The sequence below is a fragment of the Paramormyrops kingsleyae genome, chromosome 13 (genome assembly GCF_048594095.1).
Source record: "Paramormyrops kingsleyae isolate MSU_618 chromosome 13, PKINGS_0.4, whole genome shotgun sequence".
Taxonomy (NCBI): Eukaryota; Metazoa; Chordata; class Actinopteri; order Osteoglossiformes; family Mormyridae; genus Paramormyrops; species Paramormyrops kingsleyae.
Genome location: NC_132809.1, coordinates 21,124,611 through 21,141,632, shown reverse-complemented (window position 1 = coordinate 21,141,632; position 17,022 = coordinate 21,124,611). Strand labels below are relative to the sequence as shown.

Sequence of the window (17,022 nt, the reverse complement as noted above, 5' to 3'; positions counted from 1 at the left end):
CTCCACTGCAGCAGGCCCTGTCTGGATGGGGGGGGTGGGGGGGGGGTGGGGGTTGGATCCCCAGGCCTCAGTGAGATGGGGTGAGTTGAAACTGACTTCAAAGACTTGGGCCAGTCTGACAGCTTTCTGTACATACAATTGTGCAATACTGTACATATCTTTTTATTTCAGAGGTTTTATCTTAGTTTATTCTATTTTATACCAAGTTTAGATATTATATTCTAGTATTTTATTATTATTTTATCTATTGACTGTTTAGTAGCCACGCCGCGCGCACTGAGACCTGAGAAACTGTTTCGTTCTTATCATGTCAAGTGGTTTGAATGACAATAAAGCTGATTCTGATTCTGTACAGCTGAGTTTGCCATGTTCACAGGCGGTAGGAAGGGCTGCAGTGACCCCACACGGGTGTAACTCCTTTCCTTATTAAATTAAAATGGCTGTGTTGTTTTTCACAATATCGACGATGCTACTTTGGCTTCTGGATGTAACAGTTCTTGCCGCATTTGCGAATGGAGAGGGGAGCCTGAGTTTGTGTGCAGCACCCAAACTGAACAAGCTCATCCTACTGCCCACCAAACTTCCTTGATTCAATATAACAGATAAACATTCCACTCCAGTTTGTTTCTGATTCTTGTACAAACACCCTACATTCAACACACTGCTGATTATTCAACCATTTTTAGATGGTCTCATTGGTGGATCCTGAAAGTGGTTTTAGCGCCTGTAACGGTGTTTTGATGCCTCATGCATCAAAAGTTTAGCGGGAAAATGTCAAGGAGGCTGGTTTTGTGTTTCCAGTGAGGAGTTCAGGAGAAAACACACATCATCTCTTCTAGAACAAGACAAAAAAGAAAAAGTGGAATGAATGAGTGTGTGGGGCAAGCAGAAAAAACAGGGAAGGGAAGGAAGAAAGAAGGAAAAGGATCATATATGTAGGTCATAAGTAAAAGATGTAACAAAAAGATTAAAGGACAGCAGTCAAGAGATCCTTGTTAGACTAATTTTGCACCTCCTTAGAGATCATTCAAACCTATAAACAAGATACACACACACACACACACACACACACACACACACACACGCACTACAGGCCAGATGTTTGGGCCCATCCTCTGGCTTTTTAAAAAATAAACGATACACTGTTTTTTCAAACTTTTATTATAAGAAAATATTATAAATACTTAAATGTAACTGGGTGGCTTTGAAGTGTAGTGTAACAATTTACTGTGCATCATAAGTGCATTTTAATGAATTAATTTTTTTAACGAATTAATTTTAATGAATGCGAGTGTCGAAGTACGAGTTTCATCAAAATAACCATCCCTTCCCTTTATCACAGCAGCATCCTTTACAGCAGTTTTTGGAAATAACTTGTATCCAAACCCTCCCTGCACCTTTTCAAGCAGACAAACAGTTCTGTTTCATTTGCTAGATGCTCATTTTAAACATGTTAGTCCAAGTATATTATTTTCTTGTAATAAAAGTTTGACAAAGCAGTGTATTTTATTTTTTTTTAATCAAAGGGTGGGACCAAACTTCTGGTCTGTACACACACACACACACACACACACACACACACACACACACACACACACATGTTCCTGTTTTGAGCATTTTAAGGTCCCCTCACATCAAGATTATACGTCTCTAACCTCACATGAACTGGTTCATTCTTCTTGTATGTTTCAGGAAGGAGAACCTGCTCATGTCCTTGAACAGGAAGTCTAGGGTATGTTTCTTACTGGCTGGTCAAAATCCTCACTTCTTTTACCAAGTCACTCATAGTTTCTGTTAAAAGCAGAAATGAGCCACCTGATAGACGTTCTCAATATGTATACAACTTTGATATAACACTTTGCAGTTCATGTGTGTGGGACCAGTGTCCTTTAAATATTCTGTTTTCCTCCTGCAGTCTAAAGATGTGGCACTAGGCTAATGGGTTCCTCGAAATTGGCCATAGTGTCTGTATTAATTAAAATGCATTTCCCATAACCTAGAGGACAGGGGTTGGACTTCCATGTGCTACAGAAGGCCTAGAGTTCATTTTAGGTGGTATTAAGTGAATCCAGCCTTACCGTGTGGTAGCCTTGCCCTGCTGGTAGTGAGCTGGGCAAAGGTTCATTTCAGCTTCGCAACCACAATGACTTGTAATGGTTTTTCATTCTGTGGTCATGTGTTTTTCCCCTTAGCCTGTCAGTATCTCTTACTCTCTTTTCACAGCCTGAACCCCTGACCAGGACAACCGGCTAGAAGATGGATGGTGAATTTATTGTCCTAAATGGGACAAAAGGTGCTTTTGTATACACTTTTAATGGTCATTTCAGTAGTACGGATGCACTTCAACACAATACAATGTAGTTTAACTACAATTACATATTAATACTACCTGGAATTAATACCTGGAAGATAATTTCGTCAACAACTCTACTAAAGTAAACATTTTTAACTACTCTGGAACGCCTTGAGAACAGAAATTTGGGTTGAAATGTTTGGTTAGTTTATAAAAGAGAAAATACTGAATTAAAGGAGTCAATATATAGTACAAAAGCGCCAAATGTTTCACGCTTGAATAACGCGACTGCTTTTACAAAACGGATCCCTCGATCAGGGCGACGCGGGGACTCCGTGGGCAATGGTTTGCCTTATCCCACAGGGTTTGTGATTTAAATTCAACTTCTCCACGTATCGCATATCCCATCCTTGTGCCCTATGCTCAGTGGGCGTATGGAGTGCTAGATCGCAGTCTATCACAGTTCTGTCGCATTGGTTTTTTCTAACACAGGCGACCACGAGAAAGTTATCAAATACATTTTCTGTGTACTACTACTTTATAGCCTTAGAAATGAACAAATTCCCGCGTGCATAAACAGTCCGTGTATGATTTACTTACGTTTAACATCGACCACAATACTTAGTAATGCTCTACATTAAATTTATGGCCGCAGAATTTAAATGAAATTTCATGTAGAATTGCATAGGATCTTCTTTTAGGTTAAATGCGGTACTAACCGCATCGGTTAGCGTTCCCCTATGGTGAAGCCTATGTAATTTTACCCGGAAGTACATTTTATGATAAGAATGGCAAGGTCGGGCAAATTTTAACTTTATTACTTTGTGACTGCACTGTAAAAATGGTCTTGGCTTTTTTAAGGCGTATTGGCTCTCTGCATATAAACCCCGTGTATCGTTTTGCCCACGAGTACTCTGTAGGTAGGAGAAACTACTCGGCACGGGTAAGGGCAATAACATTTCTGTATTGTGTTTGAATGTATAGTCCATTTGGGAGAGAAATGCACAAAGTGTGCAAAGGGCAACGAGTCTAAAGCTATGCTCACTTGCCTGAAACAGCCTTGTGCGAGATATCTTTGTCGATCATTTCCAGATATTCCGTAATGTTCATTAAACATAGGACCTATGTTATTGCCGCGGCGTCCATAGATCCTGTCGGATCACGCATGTTCATGATTAATGGTGTTGCTGTTTTTAACCTCAAGTTACCTTAACAAGCTGTAGTTTATGACCAGGATTGCGATGCTGTGTGCACCAGGCTGGCAAAGTGACGGTTTGAATCGAGGTGCAACTCTGCTGCCCCCTGCAGGGCAGCACTCTCGAGCAGGCGGTGGCAGCGTTCCGGAGCGTAGTGGGAGAGGATGGTGTGTCACTGGGCACTGCAGTCAGAGACCAGCATGGCAGAGACGAGTCAATGCACCGGTGAGGGCAACCAGTCTTATCCTGTCAGTCAGAAACCTGCTCTCCTAGCAGACAGAAGCTCTAATCAGGGTGTGGCCCTGGTTCATATCTGCTTGACTTTGCTAATTCTGCTTCATCTGGGGGTGTGTCCAATGCCCTCAGTGAGTCATCACTGCTATTTTGATTCACCTGTGGGGTCTCTGTTGGTCCTGTCCAGTTGTTGTCCTCCAGATGTTGTGGTTTGGCCCTGTTCTGTTGAGGAGGTCAGCGCCCTGGCCAAAATCTGCTATCAGCACCAGCTTCCCATCATCCCCTTTGGTACAGGCACCGGTCTTGAGGGAGGAGTCGGAGCAGTAAAGGTGAGTGTCAAAGGTGAGGCTAACAGTGTTAGCGGAGCTGGGTAGCAGCAGTGTCGTACATGAGGGGAGAATGAGGAATGGTCGAGCAAGGACTTTGAGCGTTGATTTACTGTACATTATTACACTCCTAAATTATAAAATCACAAATTGGGTTATTTATGTAAAAAATATTTATATTATTATCAGTTTGCACATTTCATTATTTATCAGTGTTTATGTAGTCCCCCCCCCCCCCCCATGAACATCATGGTATAGTCCAGATTTGAAGAAGATAAGATACCCACTGAATTCAGTTATACTCTGTACATGTTTGAGCATCCTAAAAATATGTTAAAACAAAAAACAAAACGAATTCCTAGTTAATAGAGAGCAGACAGAAAGGACAGAAAGCTTAAGTCAGTGTTTCTCAAACCAGTCTTCAGGGACCCCCAGAGAGTCCATACTTTTGCTGTTGTGAAGGAGCAACATCATGGATCATCTGGGGATCCCTCAGGACTGGGTTGAGAAACACCGGCTTGAAAGAATGACTGCTCAGTGATGTACATCTGGAGTGGCGCTATCTCCTGGCCTGTGTGTCCTATTGTCAGGGAGGCGTGTGCTTCAACCTTGGTAAGATGGACTGCATCCTAGACCTTCATCAGGAAGACTTTGATGTAACAGTGGAGCCGGGTGTCACTCGCAAAGCCCTCAACGCCTCCCTGCGTGACACTGGCCTTTGGTTTCCCGTCGGTAAGTGCCCCGCCCTGCCCCCAAAGAGCCCAGTCGTTTATGTGTGTCTGTCCTTCTGCCCCATTTCTGTTCTTCACTCCACGTAACACGTAACACTTGCCCCGCAGATCCAGGTGCAGACGCGTCCCTCTGTGGCATGGTGGCCACCAGCGCCTCGGGCACCAACGCAGTGCGCTATGGTACAATGCGGGAGAACGTGCTGAACCTGGAGGTGGTGTTGGCGGATGGCACTGTTATACACACTGCAGGCAGGGGGCGCCGTCCCAGGTAGCAGGGCAGGTTTGCACTTCTAACCATGTGACCAGTGCATTTAATGTCATTCATATTTCTTTTAGATATCCGACATGGAAATATTATTATTATTATTATTATTATTATTATTATTATTAGTACCCTGCTTGGTCACCTTGAATGGATTCAGTCCAGGGTTCTGTACCTTCAGGAAGACATCGGCAGGATACAACCTAACCAACCTGTTCGTGGGCTCAGAGGGCACGCTGGGCCTGCTGACCAAGGCCACCCTGAGGCTCTCTGGCATCCCCGAGGCCGTGGTGTCGGCTGTCTGCTCCTTCCCCTCAGTGCAGGCGGCGGTGGACAGCACTGTGCAGCTCCTGCAGGCCGGCGTTCCCATCGCGCGCATTGGTGAGCGTGTCGTAGGTGTGGTTCGTGTGATCGGTGCAGTCAGTGTGATCAATGTGGTCAGTGCAGTCCGTATGATCAGTGTGATCGTTGTGGTCTATGTGATCGGTGTGGTCCACATGATTGGTACGGTCAGTGCAGTCCGTATGATCAGTGTGATCGTTGTGGTCTATGTGATCGGTGTGGTCCACATGATTGGTACGGTCAGTGCAGTCCGTATGATCAGTGTGATCGTTGTGGTCTATGTGATTGGTGTGGTCCACATGATTGGTACGGTCAGTGCAGTCCGTATGATCTGTGTGATCGTTGTGGTCTATGTGATCGGTGCAGTCCGTATGACATGATTAGTATGGTCAGTGTAGTCCATATGATCGGTGTGATCGGTGTAGTCCATGTGATCGGTTCATTCTGCCTGAGCCTCATTGACATGTGCATCCTTCTTCTGCAGAGTTCCTGGATGATGTCATGATGGACGCCTGTAGGTGTTACAGCAGCCTGCCATACGTCGTGGCTCCCACCCTCTTCCTGGAGTTTCACGGCAGCAAGAGCAGCCTGGAGGAGCAGGTCACCGTCGCAGGTGAGTGCCTGTGCGGGAGTTTGCATTTGGTGAGGCTGCCTGATGTGTGAGACCTATGCACTGCTCCTGTGTGATTGTATGAAGTGGGCGTGGCCATAGGTCCCGCCCTGCTCCTGTGTGATTGTATGAAGTGGGCGTGGCCATAGGTCCCGCCCTGCTCCTGTGTGATTGTATGAAGTGGGCGTGGCCATAGGTCCCGCCCTGCTCCTGTGTGATTGTATGAAGTGGGCGTGGCCATAGGTCCCGCCCTGCTCCTGTGTGATTGCATGAAGTGGGCGTGGCCATAGGTCCCGCCCTGCTCCTGTGTGATTGTATGAAGTGGGCGTGGCCATAGGTCCCGCCCTGCGTGGACTCTGTCTGACTGTCGTATGTGTTTCGTGGGCCAGAGGACATCACGCGGGGGAACGCAGGCTCGGATTTCAGCTGGGCGCGGGATGCGGAGACTCGCGAGCGGCTTTGGAAAGCACGTCACGACGCCTGGTATGCAGCCCTGGCACTGCGACCTGGGTGTAAGGTGAGGCGTTACCGTGGCAACACAGGACGTGAGCAGCCATCTCCCTCAATGACACCTCCGGCGGAGAGTGATATACATTCTGTCAAACTGTGTGAAAATGCCAGTTTTTTTTTCTTCCATATTTATTGATGTCTATGTTGATTTTGCTCTCACGCTGAGGCGTCACTTTGCATTTTCGTCCTTACTGCAGTGCTTTGTGCTTCCCACAGGCATACAGCACAGATGTGTGCGTTCCCATCTCTAACTTACCTCAGGTTGTCGTGGAGACCAAGCGGGATCTGATGCAGAACCACCTCACAGGTATCTGAGATAACGCTGAACATGCGAGCACATCGCATTCCATCCACGTGTCTTGATCCCTCAGATATAGTCACAGTTAGCCTTGACATTTGCCTATTTGCCCAAACACAAACACCCAGACCCCTCACCATGCTTCTGTGCTGGCCTCCCCAGGTCCCATCGCTGGCCATGTAGGAGACGGAAACTTCCACTGCTTGATGGTTTTGGATCCGAATGACGCAGACGAGGTGCAGAGGGTCCATCAGTTCACAGAGAGGCTGGCTCGGTACGGTCCGTCACCCTGTCCGTCTCTCCAAATTACCGTTTTCCAGGTTTCAAATTTAAATACTGAGAAAGTTTCCAATAAAGTAAAAACACAGATGAACTGATAAACGTAGCATTTCTAAAACATTTCCCCCCACACAGGAGGGCTCTTGCCCTGGATGGGACGTGTACTGGAGAGCATGGGATTGGTTTGGGCAAGAAGGCATTGTTGTGTGAAGAAGTGGGACCCCAGACCATCAAGGTCATGCATTCCTTGAAGGCCGCCATGGACCCTGCAAACCTCATGAACCCTGGGAAGGTGCTGTAAGGGAACGTTGAGTAAACGCACAATCCAAGCACTGCTATACCCAGGTTCACCATTAGGTGGCAGCATTTGGTTAAAAGCATCGTCTCAATGACTGAGGTCTTTTTTCTGTTGTCGCTTTTTGGTTCATGGTTGTAAGCACTGTGTGGTGAGTAGTTTTTATTATTATTTATTTTGAATTTATATGTTGTGTATTATTCACTGTGCCTCCTTCTTGATAGCGTAACCGGCTGTGTAAATGATCAGATTAAGCTAAAGGACAGGGCTGATCCATTCAGATGGTGTTCTGTCCTCCCCTCACCCAGCATAGCTCTGAGAGATGGAGGTGCCTGCATGAGACCTTTTAACCAAAAACACCAACGTTCCCATTAATAAACACAATTTAAATGAACAGCGGCTCACTGTACTAAATCAGATCACTGTTACGATGACTATGCAGTTCCAAAATTACACATTATTCTCCATTTGGTTTTCTATAAAGTAGAAAGAGCACATCTTGTATATTCATTTTAATTCTGTATTGTATTATTCATCCCACAGGTTGCACATCAAAATCATTCAGGTCTACCACCTAAAATCAAGCCTCCCTTCACATCTTGGAAAAAAAAACCTGAACCAGTCTGATATGAAACCAAACAAAACCGTAAATGTTGGGGTTTTCTCTGGCACTGACTTGATCAGCTGTGTGGGGTGGAACTGATAGTGATTTCTGGAAAACAAGAAATTCTGGGTATCTGAAAGAACTGGTCCATCTGTAATTGTGGTTATTCAGTACTTCAGTCTGTTAAGCTGGTCTGTTAAGTGTGGAGGAAGGCTGATAATATATTACTGCCCCTTGTTATTTCCACACAAGCATTTGACTATACTTGACATTTGACTCTATTTCAAATCAAGGCAAAATACAGTAAAATACATACCACAGCTCCCGAAAAAAAAAACTTTAAATGACTAATGTCATTCTGAAGTTTAAGTGTGAACTTCGTTGATACTCGCCAAACGTTATTAAAAAAGTCCAGCAGCCTTTGTGAGGACAGTACTGTCACGGATGTCACTGAGTTTGATGAAAACATGGCGGGATCTTCTACAATGTGGTTATTGTGTGAGGCTCCTGTGACAGCAGCAGAGATAACCATCACATGAAAGAAGAGAAAATATGGCAAAAAAAGTCACTTCCAGCTACTGCAGGTAGAAGTGTACCCCAAGAATACACACGCACACACGCACACATCTCCCTTTGGGCTGCTGGATGATTGTCTACAGGCAACACAACGCTGGGATGTAAACGGCGTCGCCTCAGAATCTGGACACGCTGAAAAAAGGGTGGGGATGACTGGCTTATTACACTTGGAGAACATGTTCGCTGCTCAGGCCTGCATATTTACAAATGGCTGCACTTCAGGCAGGTCTTATCAGATTCAGCAAGTCTGCCGGAGAATTCAAGGAAATGGATGTTTTCTATTACATGTGGTACATGTGCAACCATTCAGGGTAGTCGCTTCCGCAAGCCTAGAAGGAAGGTTCCTCCTCTCTGACTCACACACGGAGGATGAGCCCCCTGGGCCCCCCCACAGAGAAGCCGTGTTGATCACAGGGTGTGGAGCCCCTTCACGCTTTACCACTGAGGAAAATCAGGAGTTTTCTCAATAAAGTGTAAACATTTCTGTGAAGTAAGTTAAAAATAAACTGAAAGAGCAGGAGGAGAGAAGCAGGCGAAATGCATCTGTGGACATCTGAAAGCCCAGCGCGACGTCCCAGGCCCACCTCTGACCTCTCTGTGATTTTCCGAGTCTTCTCCTATGTGAAGGACGGATCCCCCTCCCCCCCGCCAAAACCACTATACTCATGTTGTATCATGCTGAAACTCCTCTTGGTCAAACCTTTTTCTATTTCCAGCTGGATTCAAATTTTTTATTTATCCAGGTAAGCATTACTGACCGGCTAGTTTGGGCCTGCATTGCACCGAGAAGCCTTTCAGTACCACCCCCCCCTGAGCTGGTGGATGCTCTCGTGGGCTCTGGCCCTGGCCCTCCTCCCAGCCTGTGCACCTCCTTCCTGCGAGGCCTCCTGCTAATGAAATGGAGTCTGATGATACATGCGGCATGCTGCTCCAAGCTGCGCCTCCTTGTCCCAGATCGTCCACCTTGTCTGCTTCTTCATCCAGTCTCTCTCCGGGGGGGTCGGTGGGGGGCTATCGGCACGCTGTACAACAGGGCAGGGATGAGGTGGGGTGTGGCAGCGGGGCTGGGGGTTTCTGGGGGGGGGGGGGCTGAAGGAGTTAGTCTGTCAGGCTAGGGGGGACTTTGGGTCAGTCTTGGAGGTGTCAGTGTTGCTCTGATATTTAATTTGCTATGTAATTCTCTCACTTGATTGGCTGATTTCTTTGTTTCTTTTTTTGTTTTTTTGGTTGTTTCAGTGCCCAGGTATCTATCCATCCAGGCTAATAAAGTCCCTGCGGAAGAGAGGATGAGAAAGAAAGCGACACTGCTTATCATGTGCCTTTATTTATGAAGGTCTGAACAGATATGTCACAGAAACTGCGTGTGTGTCACTGTGTGTGTGATGGTGTGTAAGTGTGTGACTGTGTGCAACAGTGTATGTGTGATTGTTTGTGTGTGTCGTATTTTGTTTGGTTAAGGTTAGGGCTGGGTAGGGGTTAAGGTTGTTATTATTAGGTTGTGTCATTATGGTTTTGACCATAGAAATGAATGGATGATCTTCAGAAAGATATGAATACTGGTCTGTGTATGGTTGTGTGTTTATGTATGACCATGTGTGTGTATGTTCATGTGTCTCTGCTGATGTGTGTATGTGTGCGCTTGTGCATTCCTGTTGATGAATGTGTGTGTGCTTGTGCATCCCTGATGATGAGTGTGTGTGTGCTTGTACATCCCTGCTGTTGTATGTGTGTGTTTGTGCATCCCTGATGATGTGTGTGTGTGCTTGTACATCCCTGATGATGTGTGTGTGTGCTTGTGCATCCCTGCTGTTGTATGTGCGTGCTTGTACATCCCTGCTGATGTGTGTGTGTGCTTGTGCATCCCTGATGATGTGTGTGTGTGCTTGTGCATCCCTGCTGTTGTATGTGTGTGCTTGTGCATCCCTGATGATGTGTGTGTGTGTGCTTGTACATCCCTGTTGATGTGTGTGTGTGCTTGTAGATCCCTGATGATGTGTGTGTGTGCTTGTACATCCCTGATGATGTGTGTGTGTGCTTGTGCATCCCTGATGATGTGTGTGTGTACTTGTGCATCCCTGATGATGTGTGTGTGTGTGTGTGTGCTTGTACATCCCTGATGATGTGTGTGTGTACTTGTGCATCCCTGATGATGTGTGTGTGTGTGCTTGTGCATCCCTGCTGATGTGTGTGTGTGCTTGTGCATCCCTGCTGATGTGTGTGTGTGCTTGTGCATCCCTGATGATGTGTGTGTGTGCTCATGCATCCCTGATGGTGTGTGTGTGTGCTTGTGCATCCCTGCTGATGTGTGTGTGTGCTTGTGCATCCCTGCTGATGTGTGTGTGTGCTTGTGCATCCCTGATGGTGTGTGCCGCCTTACCTGTGACAGGTGTATAACGTGGGGCTCAGTCTGATGGGTGTTCAGGGCAGGACCGGTTGATCTCAAACCAGGAATCTATACAGCTGCAGAGAGGCTAACTTTAAATACAAATCTGAAGATAAACACTGTCTTTTCATGCTCTCACTGCTCTCAATGGCATATATTATTCACATATAGTATGCAACACATATATCTTCTAGCATCCCATCCAGGTTGCACCCCAGCCTTGTGCCCTGTGCTGCCAGATGCGGGCTCCAGGGTCTTCCACAACCCCGACCAGCATAAGAGCTTAGAAGATGGATGCACAATTTGAACTGTTCTTTTCAGTTCCAGACATTACTATATTTAGTGTGCTGCAGTATTGTGTGATCTGGTGCTCAGTGAGGCAGTGTTCAGTTTCCTGTGGGTGTTTCCCTCCCCCAGGGATAACATGCCAAATGAAATTGCTCTCACCCACGTTCTGCCTACTCACGGTCAAATTTGGAGGGGGAGGGCAATCCATTCTTTAATGATTACCCCTATGTGGATAACTGGTTAGACACATTTTAGTGTATAGTGTGGGCAGAGCCAATTCCCTTAGCCGATCAGCCAGCTGTGAGCTTTGGGGAAGCTTAATTCTCACATGTCCCTCTTCTGGTAGTTCTGAAGGCTTTGGGAGGCGGCCATTTACCTTTTGTGGTAGATGCAGAGGCACGGCAGTCTGGCGATGGTGTCTCCCTGCTGGAGCTCCTCCAGGCAAATCACACACTCACCAGCATCCCTGGCCAGCACATCGTCTGCATGGAGCACAACACGGGGACTGTGCTTACACACGGGGACTGTGCTTACACACGGCACAGTACAAACTGCAGGTACACATGGCACAGTGCAGACTGTGGTTACACAGAGCACAATGCAGACTGTGCTTGCAGTGGACGAGGAGACTGCTTACACACAGCACATTGCACACTGTGCTTACAGTGGATGAGGAAACTGTGTTTACACACAGTACATTGCAGACTGTGCTTACAGTGGATGAGGAAACTGTGTTTACATACAGTGCACTGCAGAATGTGGTTACACATGGCACAGTGCAGACTGTGCCTACGGTGGACGAGGAGACTGGTGTTTACACATGGCACATTGCAGATTGTTTCCAAGGCATTAATGAGACTGTGGGTAGACACAGTACAGTGCAGATTGTGCTTACAGGGCACAGAGGAGACTGTGGTTACACACAGCAGATTGCAGACTGCAGTTACACACAGCACAGTGCAGACTGCTTGCAGGGCACAGAGAAGATTGTAGTTACACAGCACAGTGCACATTGTAGTTACAGGGCTCAGAAACTGATTAGCAAATGGGCCAAATAGATTGTGGATTTGCAGCACATCAGTTTGTGTCCTTAAACCTCTATAAAGTGAATATTCTACAAAGCAGAAATTAAAAAGGTTATAAGACCGAGTTACTTCCTGCAGAGGGCAGCATTGAGCACTGAGAATCCCAATCCTGTAGGGAGGGGCTTCTCTGACTGCTGCAGTAAAGCACGACCACTGAGTCAGACTGAGCGGCTCCTTCCCTGACTGTATGTGATGGTGGCCCTTCCCTGAGTGGTGCTATTCCTAATGCTCGGGCTGCACCTTTGGAGAACAGGCAGCGCTGATGCATACATGGCGAGCCTGATAGTCATCTCACAGCAGCACTGATCCTTGTATCACCTGCAGCGGGTTCACGCTGACATAGCCCATCCAGGCGTTTTTGAGATCTGACCTATGAGCTAAAAAACTTCTGCACAAGCTAAAGCTGGAACAGGCAGCACTGGGGACTTGACTGTACTTGTCATCTCTGGGTCCCTGTCATATGAGGCTATAAATACAATGACCATCTCTCACCTGTTGATAGACGGGTTGAATTTTTGTTAATTCCCCCCCCCATAAGCCCAGTGCCTTTTCATTTTCAGTAGAGCTTTGGGCTTGTGGTTAGCTGGCGTGCTTTCTGGCTCATGGCTGCTCTGTGCGGCCTGGTAGGCACCCTCGCACTTCTCTGTCCTCTGGCCTGAAGTGAGGGGTGTGTGTGACAGGAAGTCAAATCTGAGGCACGGGGGCCCCTTCCTGCTGTGGTGTCTGCTTCCTGCAGTCAGCACTCTGCCCTTCGTTTCTTATAGAAAAGATCTCACTTAACCAAAGATAACCGACCGCATGTGTCATTTTGGTGATCCCATTGCATAAACATGGATGGTAATGATAATAATGTTAGTGCTGTCTCTAAACTGCCTGAATGCAGTGCCCGCCCCCCCTGCGCTGGCCTGCCATGCCATGCTGTGTATACCCTGCCCTTCTTAAGGCTGGTTCATACTTCTCCACACATCTACCAGCCAGCTGACCGAAGTTGGCAACCCTGTGAGCTGAATTTGTAAAACAAAGAAACAGACACAAACCTCACTGCTGTGGTATGTGAGCAGGGACTATCAGAATAATGATTTATAATTATTATTAATAATAATAAAAAAATGCATTGTGTGCATGTGCTTGACCAGAGCACTATGAACGTTTCTTTGTACGCATATGCAAGTGTTGCTTGTGCAGAGAAGTATGAACCAGCCTTTAGGATGGACACCAGTCTCACCTTATTCCAGTTAAGAGCTTGATAGATGGGTGTGTTAATAATTTTCACTTCATCAGTTTATATGGCAAGTGAAGTGTCTTTTGCGATAGCTGTAAATCTAACCAATTGTTGTTGCTCCAGTCTAAATTCAGGATGGACCTGTTTAATCCTACCCATAAATTGCATAAAATGCAACGCTTCACATGAACACGCATCTGTGGCAAACATGCATCGGCCATCTGCTCTAAGGAGCTGCAGTGTGTCTGAAGCTGATCTCAGGCCCCAAAGCGAATCACCAGTGGCAACTGGGCACTGAGGCTTGGAAGCAGAAGGACAGGGAAGTGAGGGTGATGTAGATATGAACAGTGACCAGGTGTGGGGGAGGGGTAATGTGACACAGAGAAAGCAGAAGATCAATTTACATCAGCAGGGAATCCAAAGCCCCAGCCCCTCTGCTGTGTGATAAAGGCCGTGCCCACCAGTGTGGCAGAATCATGCCACTGTACCTACCAGCATGGCCGAAACCCAGCGCTGTGCCTGCAAGTGTGGCAAAATTGTGGCATTATGTCTGCCAGCCTGACAGAGTCGTGGTGTTATGTCTGGCAGCGTGGGAGAATCGCAACATTGTGAACACCAGTGTGGCAGAATCATGGCACTGTGCCCGGCAGCTTGGCAGAAGCATGGCGTTGTGCCCACCAGATTGGCAGAAGCATGGCGTTGTGCCCACCAGATTGGCAGAAGCATGGCGCTGTGCCCGGCAGCTTGGCAGAAGAATGGCGTTGTGCCCACCAGATTGGCAGAAGCATGGCGCTGTGCCCGGCAGCTTGGCAGAAGAATGGCGTTGTGCCCACCAGATTGGCAGAAGCATGGCGCTGTGCCCGGCAGCTTGGCAGAAGAATGGCGTTGTGCCCACCAGATTGGCAGAAGCATGGCGCTGTGCCCGGCAGCTTGGCAGAAGAATGGCGTTGTGCCCACCAGATTGGCAGAAGCATGGCGCTGTGCCCGGCAGCTTGGCAGAAGAATGGCGTTGTGCCCACCAGATTGGCAGAAGCATGGCGCTGTGCCCGGCAGCTTGGCAGAAGCATGGCGTTGTGCCCACCAGATTGGCAGAATCATTGCACTGTGCCCGGCAGTTTGACAGAAGAATGGCGTTGTGCCCACCAGATTAGCAGAAGCATGGCGTTGTGCCCACCAGATTGGCAGAATCATGGCACTGTGCCCGGCAGCTTGGCAGAAGAATGGCGTTGTGCCCACCAGATTAGCAGAAGCATGGCGTTGTGCCCACCAGATTGGCAGAATCATGGCACTGTGCCCAGCAGTTTGGCAGAAGAATGGCGTTGTGCCCACCAGATTGGCAGAATCATGGCGCTGTGCCCGGCAGCTTGGCAGAAGCATGGCGCTGTGCCCGGCAGCTTGGCAGAATCATGGCACTGTGAATATGTCTGCCAGGTTGGCAGAATTGTTGTGTTGTACCGGGCAGCTTGGCAGAATCGCAATGTTGTGACTGGAAGCTTGGAAGAATCGCAGGATTATGTCCACCAGCTTGCCAGAATCTCGCCGGTGTGCCATGTAGCTTGGCAAAATGGTGGCATTGTGCCCAGCAGAGTGGCAGAATCATGGCCCTGTGCCCAGCAGCCTGGCAGAATGATGCCAGTGTGCCTGGCAGCTTGGCTGAATGGTAATGTTGTGTCCACCAATGTGGCAGAATTGTGACATTGTACCCGCTACCTTTGCATGACCGTGGTGTTATGTCCCCCAGCTTGGCAGAATGGTGGTATTCTGCCTGACAGCTTGGCAGAATCGCGCTTTTATGCCTGGCAGCAAGGCAGAATCGCAGCATTGTGCCCGATAGCTTGGTAGAATGGTGGTGGCGTGCTTGACAGCTTGGCAGAATCGGGGTGTCGTGCGCGGCAGTGTGGCACAATCGTGGCATTTTGTCCACTAGCGTGGCAGAATTGTGGCATTGTGCCCAGTAGCTTGGCAGAATCTCGATTTTTTGCCAGACAGCTTGGCAGAATCATGGCATCATGCCCACCAGCTTAATTGTGTGTTCACCAATGAGGCAGATTTGTAACGTTGTACCCGCCAGCGTGGCAGAATCATGGTATTGTGGTTGACAGCTTTGTCCATCAAAAGTTATGTCCATCAATGTGGCAGAATCGTGCTTGGCAGAATGGTGGCACTGTGCCCGGCAGCTTGACAGAATCACGGCATTGTGCCCACCAGCAGAATCGTGGCATAATTGTCAGGGTCAGCCCCTGCTGTGGTCCTACCGTGTCCCTTCCCCGTTTGGCCAGCAGGCGTTGCTGGTCATCCCGTCCTTCATGTTAGTCTTTGTTCTCCTCTGTTACCTGTCTGGTCATGTGGCTCAATGTGTTGAGCATGGTGTTGTCTGTGTACCCTTCTGTCCTGAGTACCCTTCTGTCCTGTGTTCAAATCCTGCCTCCTCTGTTTTTGTATTTTGCTCCCTAGTGTTTCATTTCAGTTTCTTTAGTTCTTGTGTCTGATTTTGTAGTTGGTCTTGGTTTTGTTCCTTGTGCTCCTGCTTGTGTCTTTACCTGTTTAATTCCCTAGTGTTGGTTTCTGTTTCCCTGTTTCCTTGGTTAGGTCTTAGTTTCCCTGTTTTGTTCCTTTGAGTTTATTAGTTTCACCTGTGCCCTGTTGTCCTGGTCTCTGTTAATTAGTCTCACCTGTCCTGTGTTAGTCTTATTACCCAGTTTTGGTTTCTGTATTTAAGTCCCTGCTTCTGTTCTGTTCTCAAGTGGCTCATTGTTGTTGCTTGTCTAAGCTTGGTTAGTTTGAAGTTTGATCTGGCTTATGGTTACCTTCCCAGTTTATGTTTATTTGTGATTTGTAGTCTTAGTTTATTCTCTTTAGTTTTTGACCCTTGTGGTCCTTTTTGGTTTTGTTGTGTTTTCTGTTATTTAATAAACCCCTTTTATGTTCCTGGAGCCGCTAGTGGGTCGCCCGCCCTTTTTGTGCCCGATGCCACGTCCTCGTGTCCGAGCCGCCCGCATCCATGACAATAATGTCCACTAGTATGGCGGAATCATGGCATTGTGCCCATCAGCTTGGCAGAATGGTGGCCTTGTGGCTGACAGCTTGGCAGAATCACAGTGGTGGGCTTGGCAGCTTCACAAAATCGCTGTGCTGTGCCCGACAGTGTGACAGAATTGTGGCATTATGTCGCAGCGCTGTGTCCCCCAGCATGGCAGAGTCACAGCATTGTGCCCAACATCTTGGTTAAATCATGATGTTATGTCTGCCAGCTTGGCAGAATCTCGCTGGTGTGCCCGGCAGCTTGGCAGAATCGTGACGTTGTGCCCGGCAGTATGGTAGAATGGCGTGGTGTGCCCAGCCAGCTCTGAGCAGCCTGCTGGCCTGACATCCCTTCTGAGATATAACCCTAAGGCCCCATGACGTCCCCACAAAGCCAGTAAGGGGGACACATTCTCCAGATGTTTACTGTTGGTGGTGAAAAATGTTGACATTCGATATGATAAAAA

The 17,022-nt window shown here is 47.6% G+C and overlaps 2 protein-coding genes across 2 annotated transcripts in view; one reads left to right on the top strand and one right to left on the bottom strand.

Annotated features, from left to right (window-relative positions):
* Positions 1–3,016: 3,016 nt before the first annotated feature.
* Positions 3,017–7,770, top strand: ldhd (lactate dehydrogenase D). Its single transcript, XM_023841696.2, has 11 exons — positions 3,017–3,236; positions 3,602–3,714; positions 3,911–4,052; positions 4,640–4,781; positions 4,889–5,048; positions 5,224–5,423; positions 5,869–5,997; positions 6,384–6,511; positions 6,721–6,811; positions 6,965–7,076; positions 7,217–7,770. Exons 1-11 carry the CDS (start codon positions 3,135–3,137, stop codon positions 7,380–7,382), a joined length of 1,485 nt encoding a protein of 494 aa, XP_023697464.2. The 5' UTR covers positions 3,017–3,134; the 3' UTR covers positions 7,383–7,770.
* Positions 7,771–7,873: 103 nt separating this feature from the next.
* The window catches only part of znrf1 (zinc and ring finger 1), a 30,624-nt gene continuing 21,475 nt past the window's right edge, over positions 7,874–17,022 (bottom strand). Inside the window, exons 3-5 of the mRNA XM_023841697.2 lie at positions 11,604–11,709; positions 10,934–11,016; positions 7,874–9,828 (exon numbers count right to left, since the gene is read on the bottom strand). Coding sequence (XP_023697465.1) covers positions 10,959–11,016; positions 11,604–11,709 — 164 coding nt within the window. The 3' untranslated portion in view covers positions 7,874–9,828; positions 10,934–10,958. The remainder of the gene's footprint in view (positions 9,829–10,933; positions 11,017–11,603; positions 11,710–17,022) is intronic.

Excerpts from the sequence above, each read along its gene's own strand:
- ldhd (XM_023841696.2), top strand. The coding sequence starts at position 3,135 with ATGGTCTTGGCTTTTTTAAGGCGTATTGGCTCTCTGCATATAAACCCC. Across the intron at positions 4,782-4,888 it reads TGGCCTTTGGTTTCCCGTCG|ATCCAGGTGCAGACGCGTCC; the intron begins GTAAGTGCCCCG and ends CTTGCCCCGCAG. Across the intron at positions 5,998-6,383 it reads GGAGCAGGTCACCGTCGCAG|AGGACATCACGCGGGGGAAC; the intron begins GTGAGTGCCTGT and ends TTCGTGGGCCAG.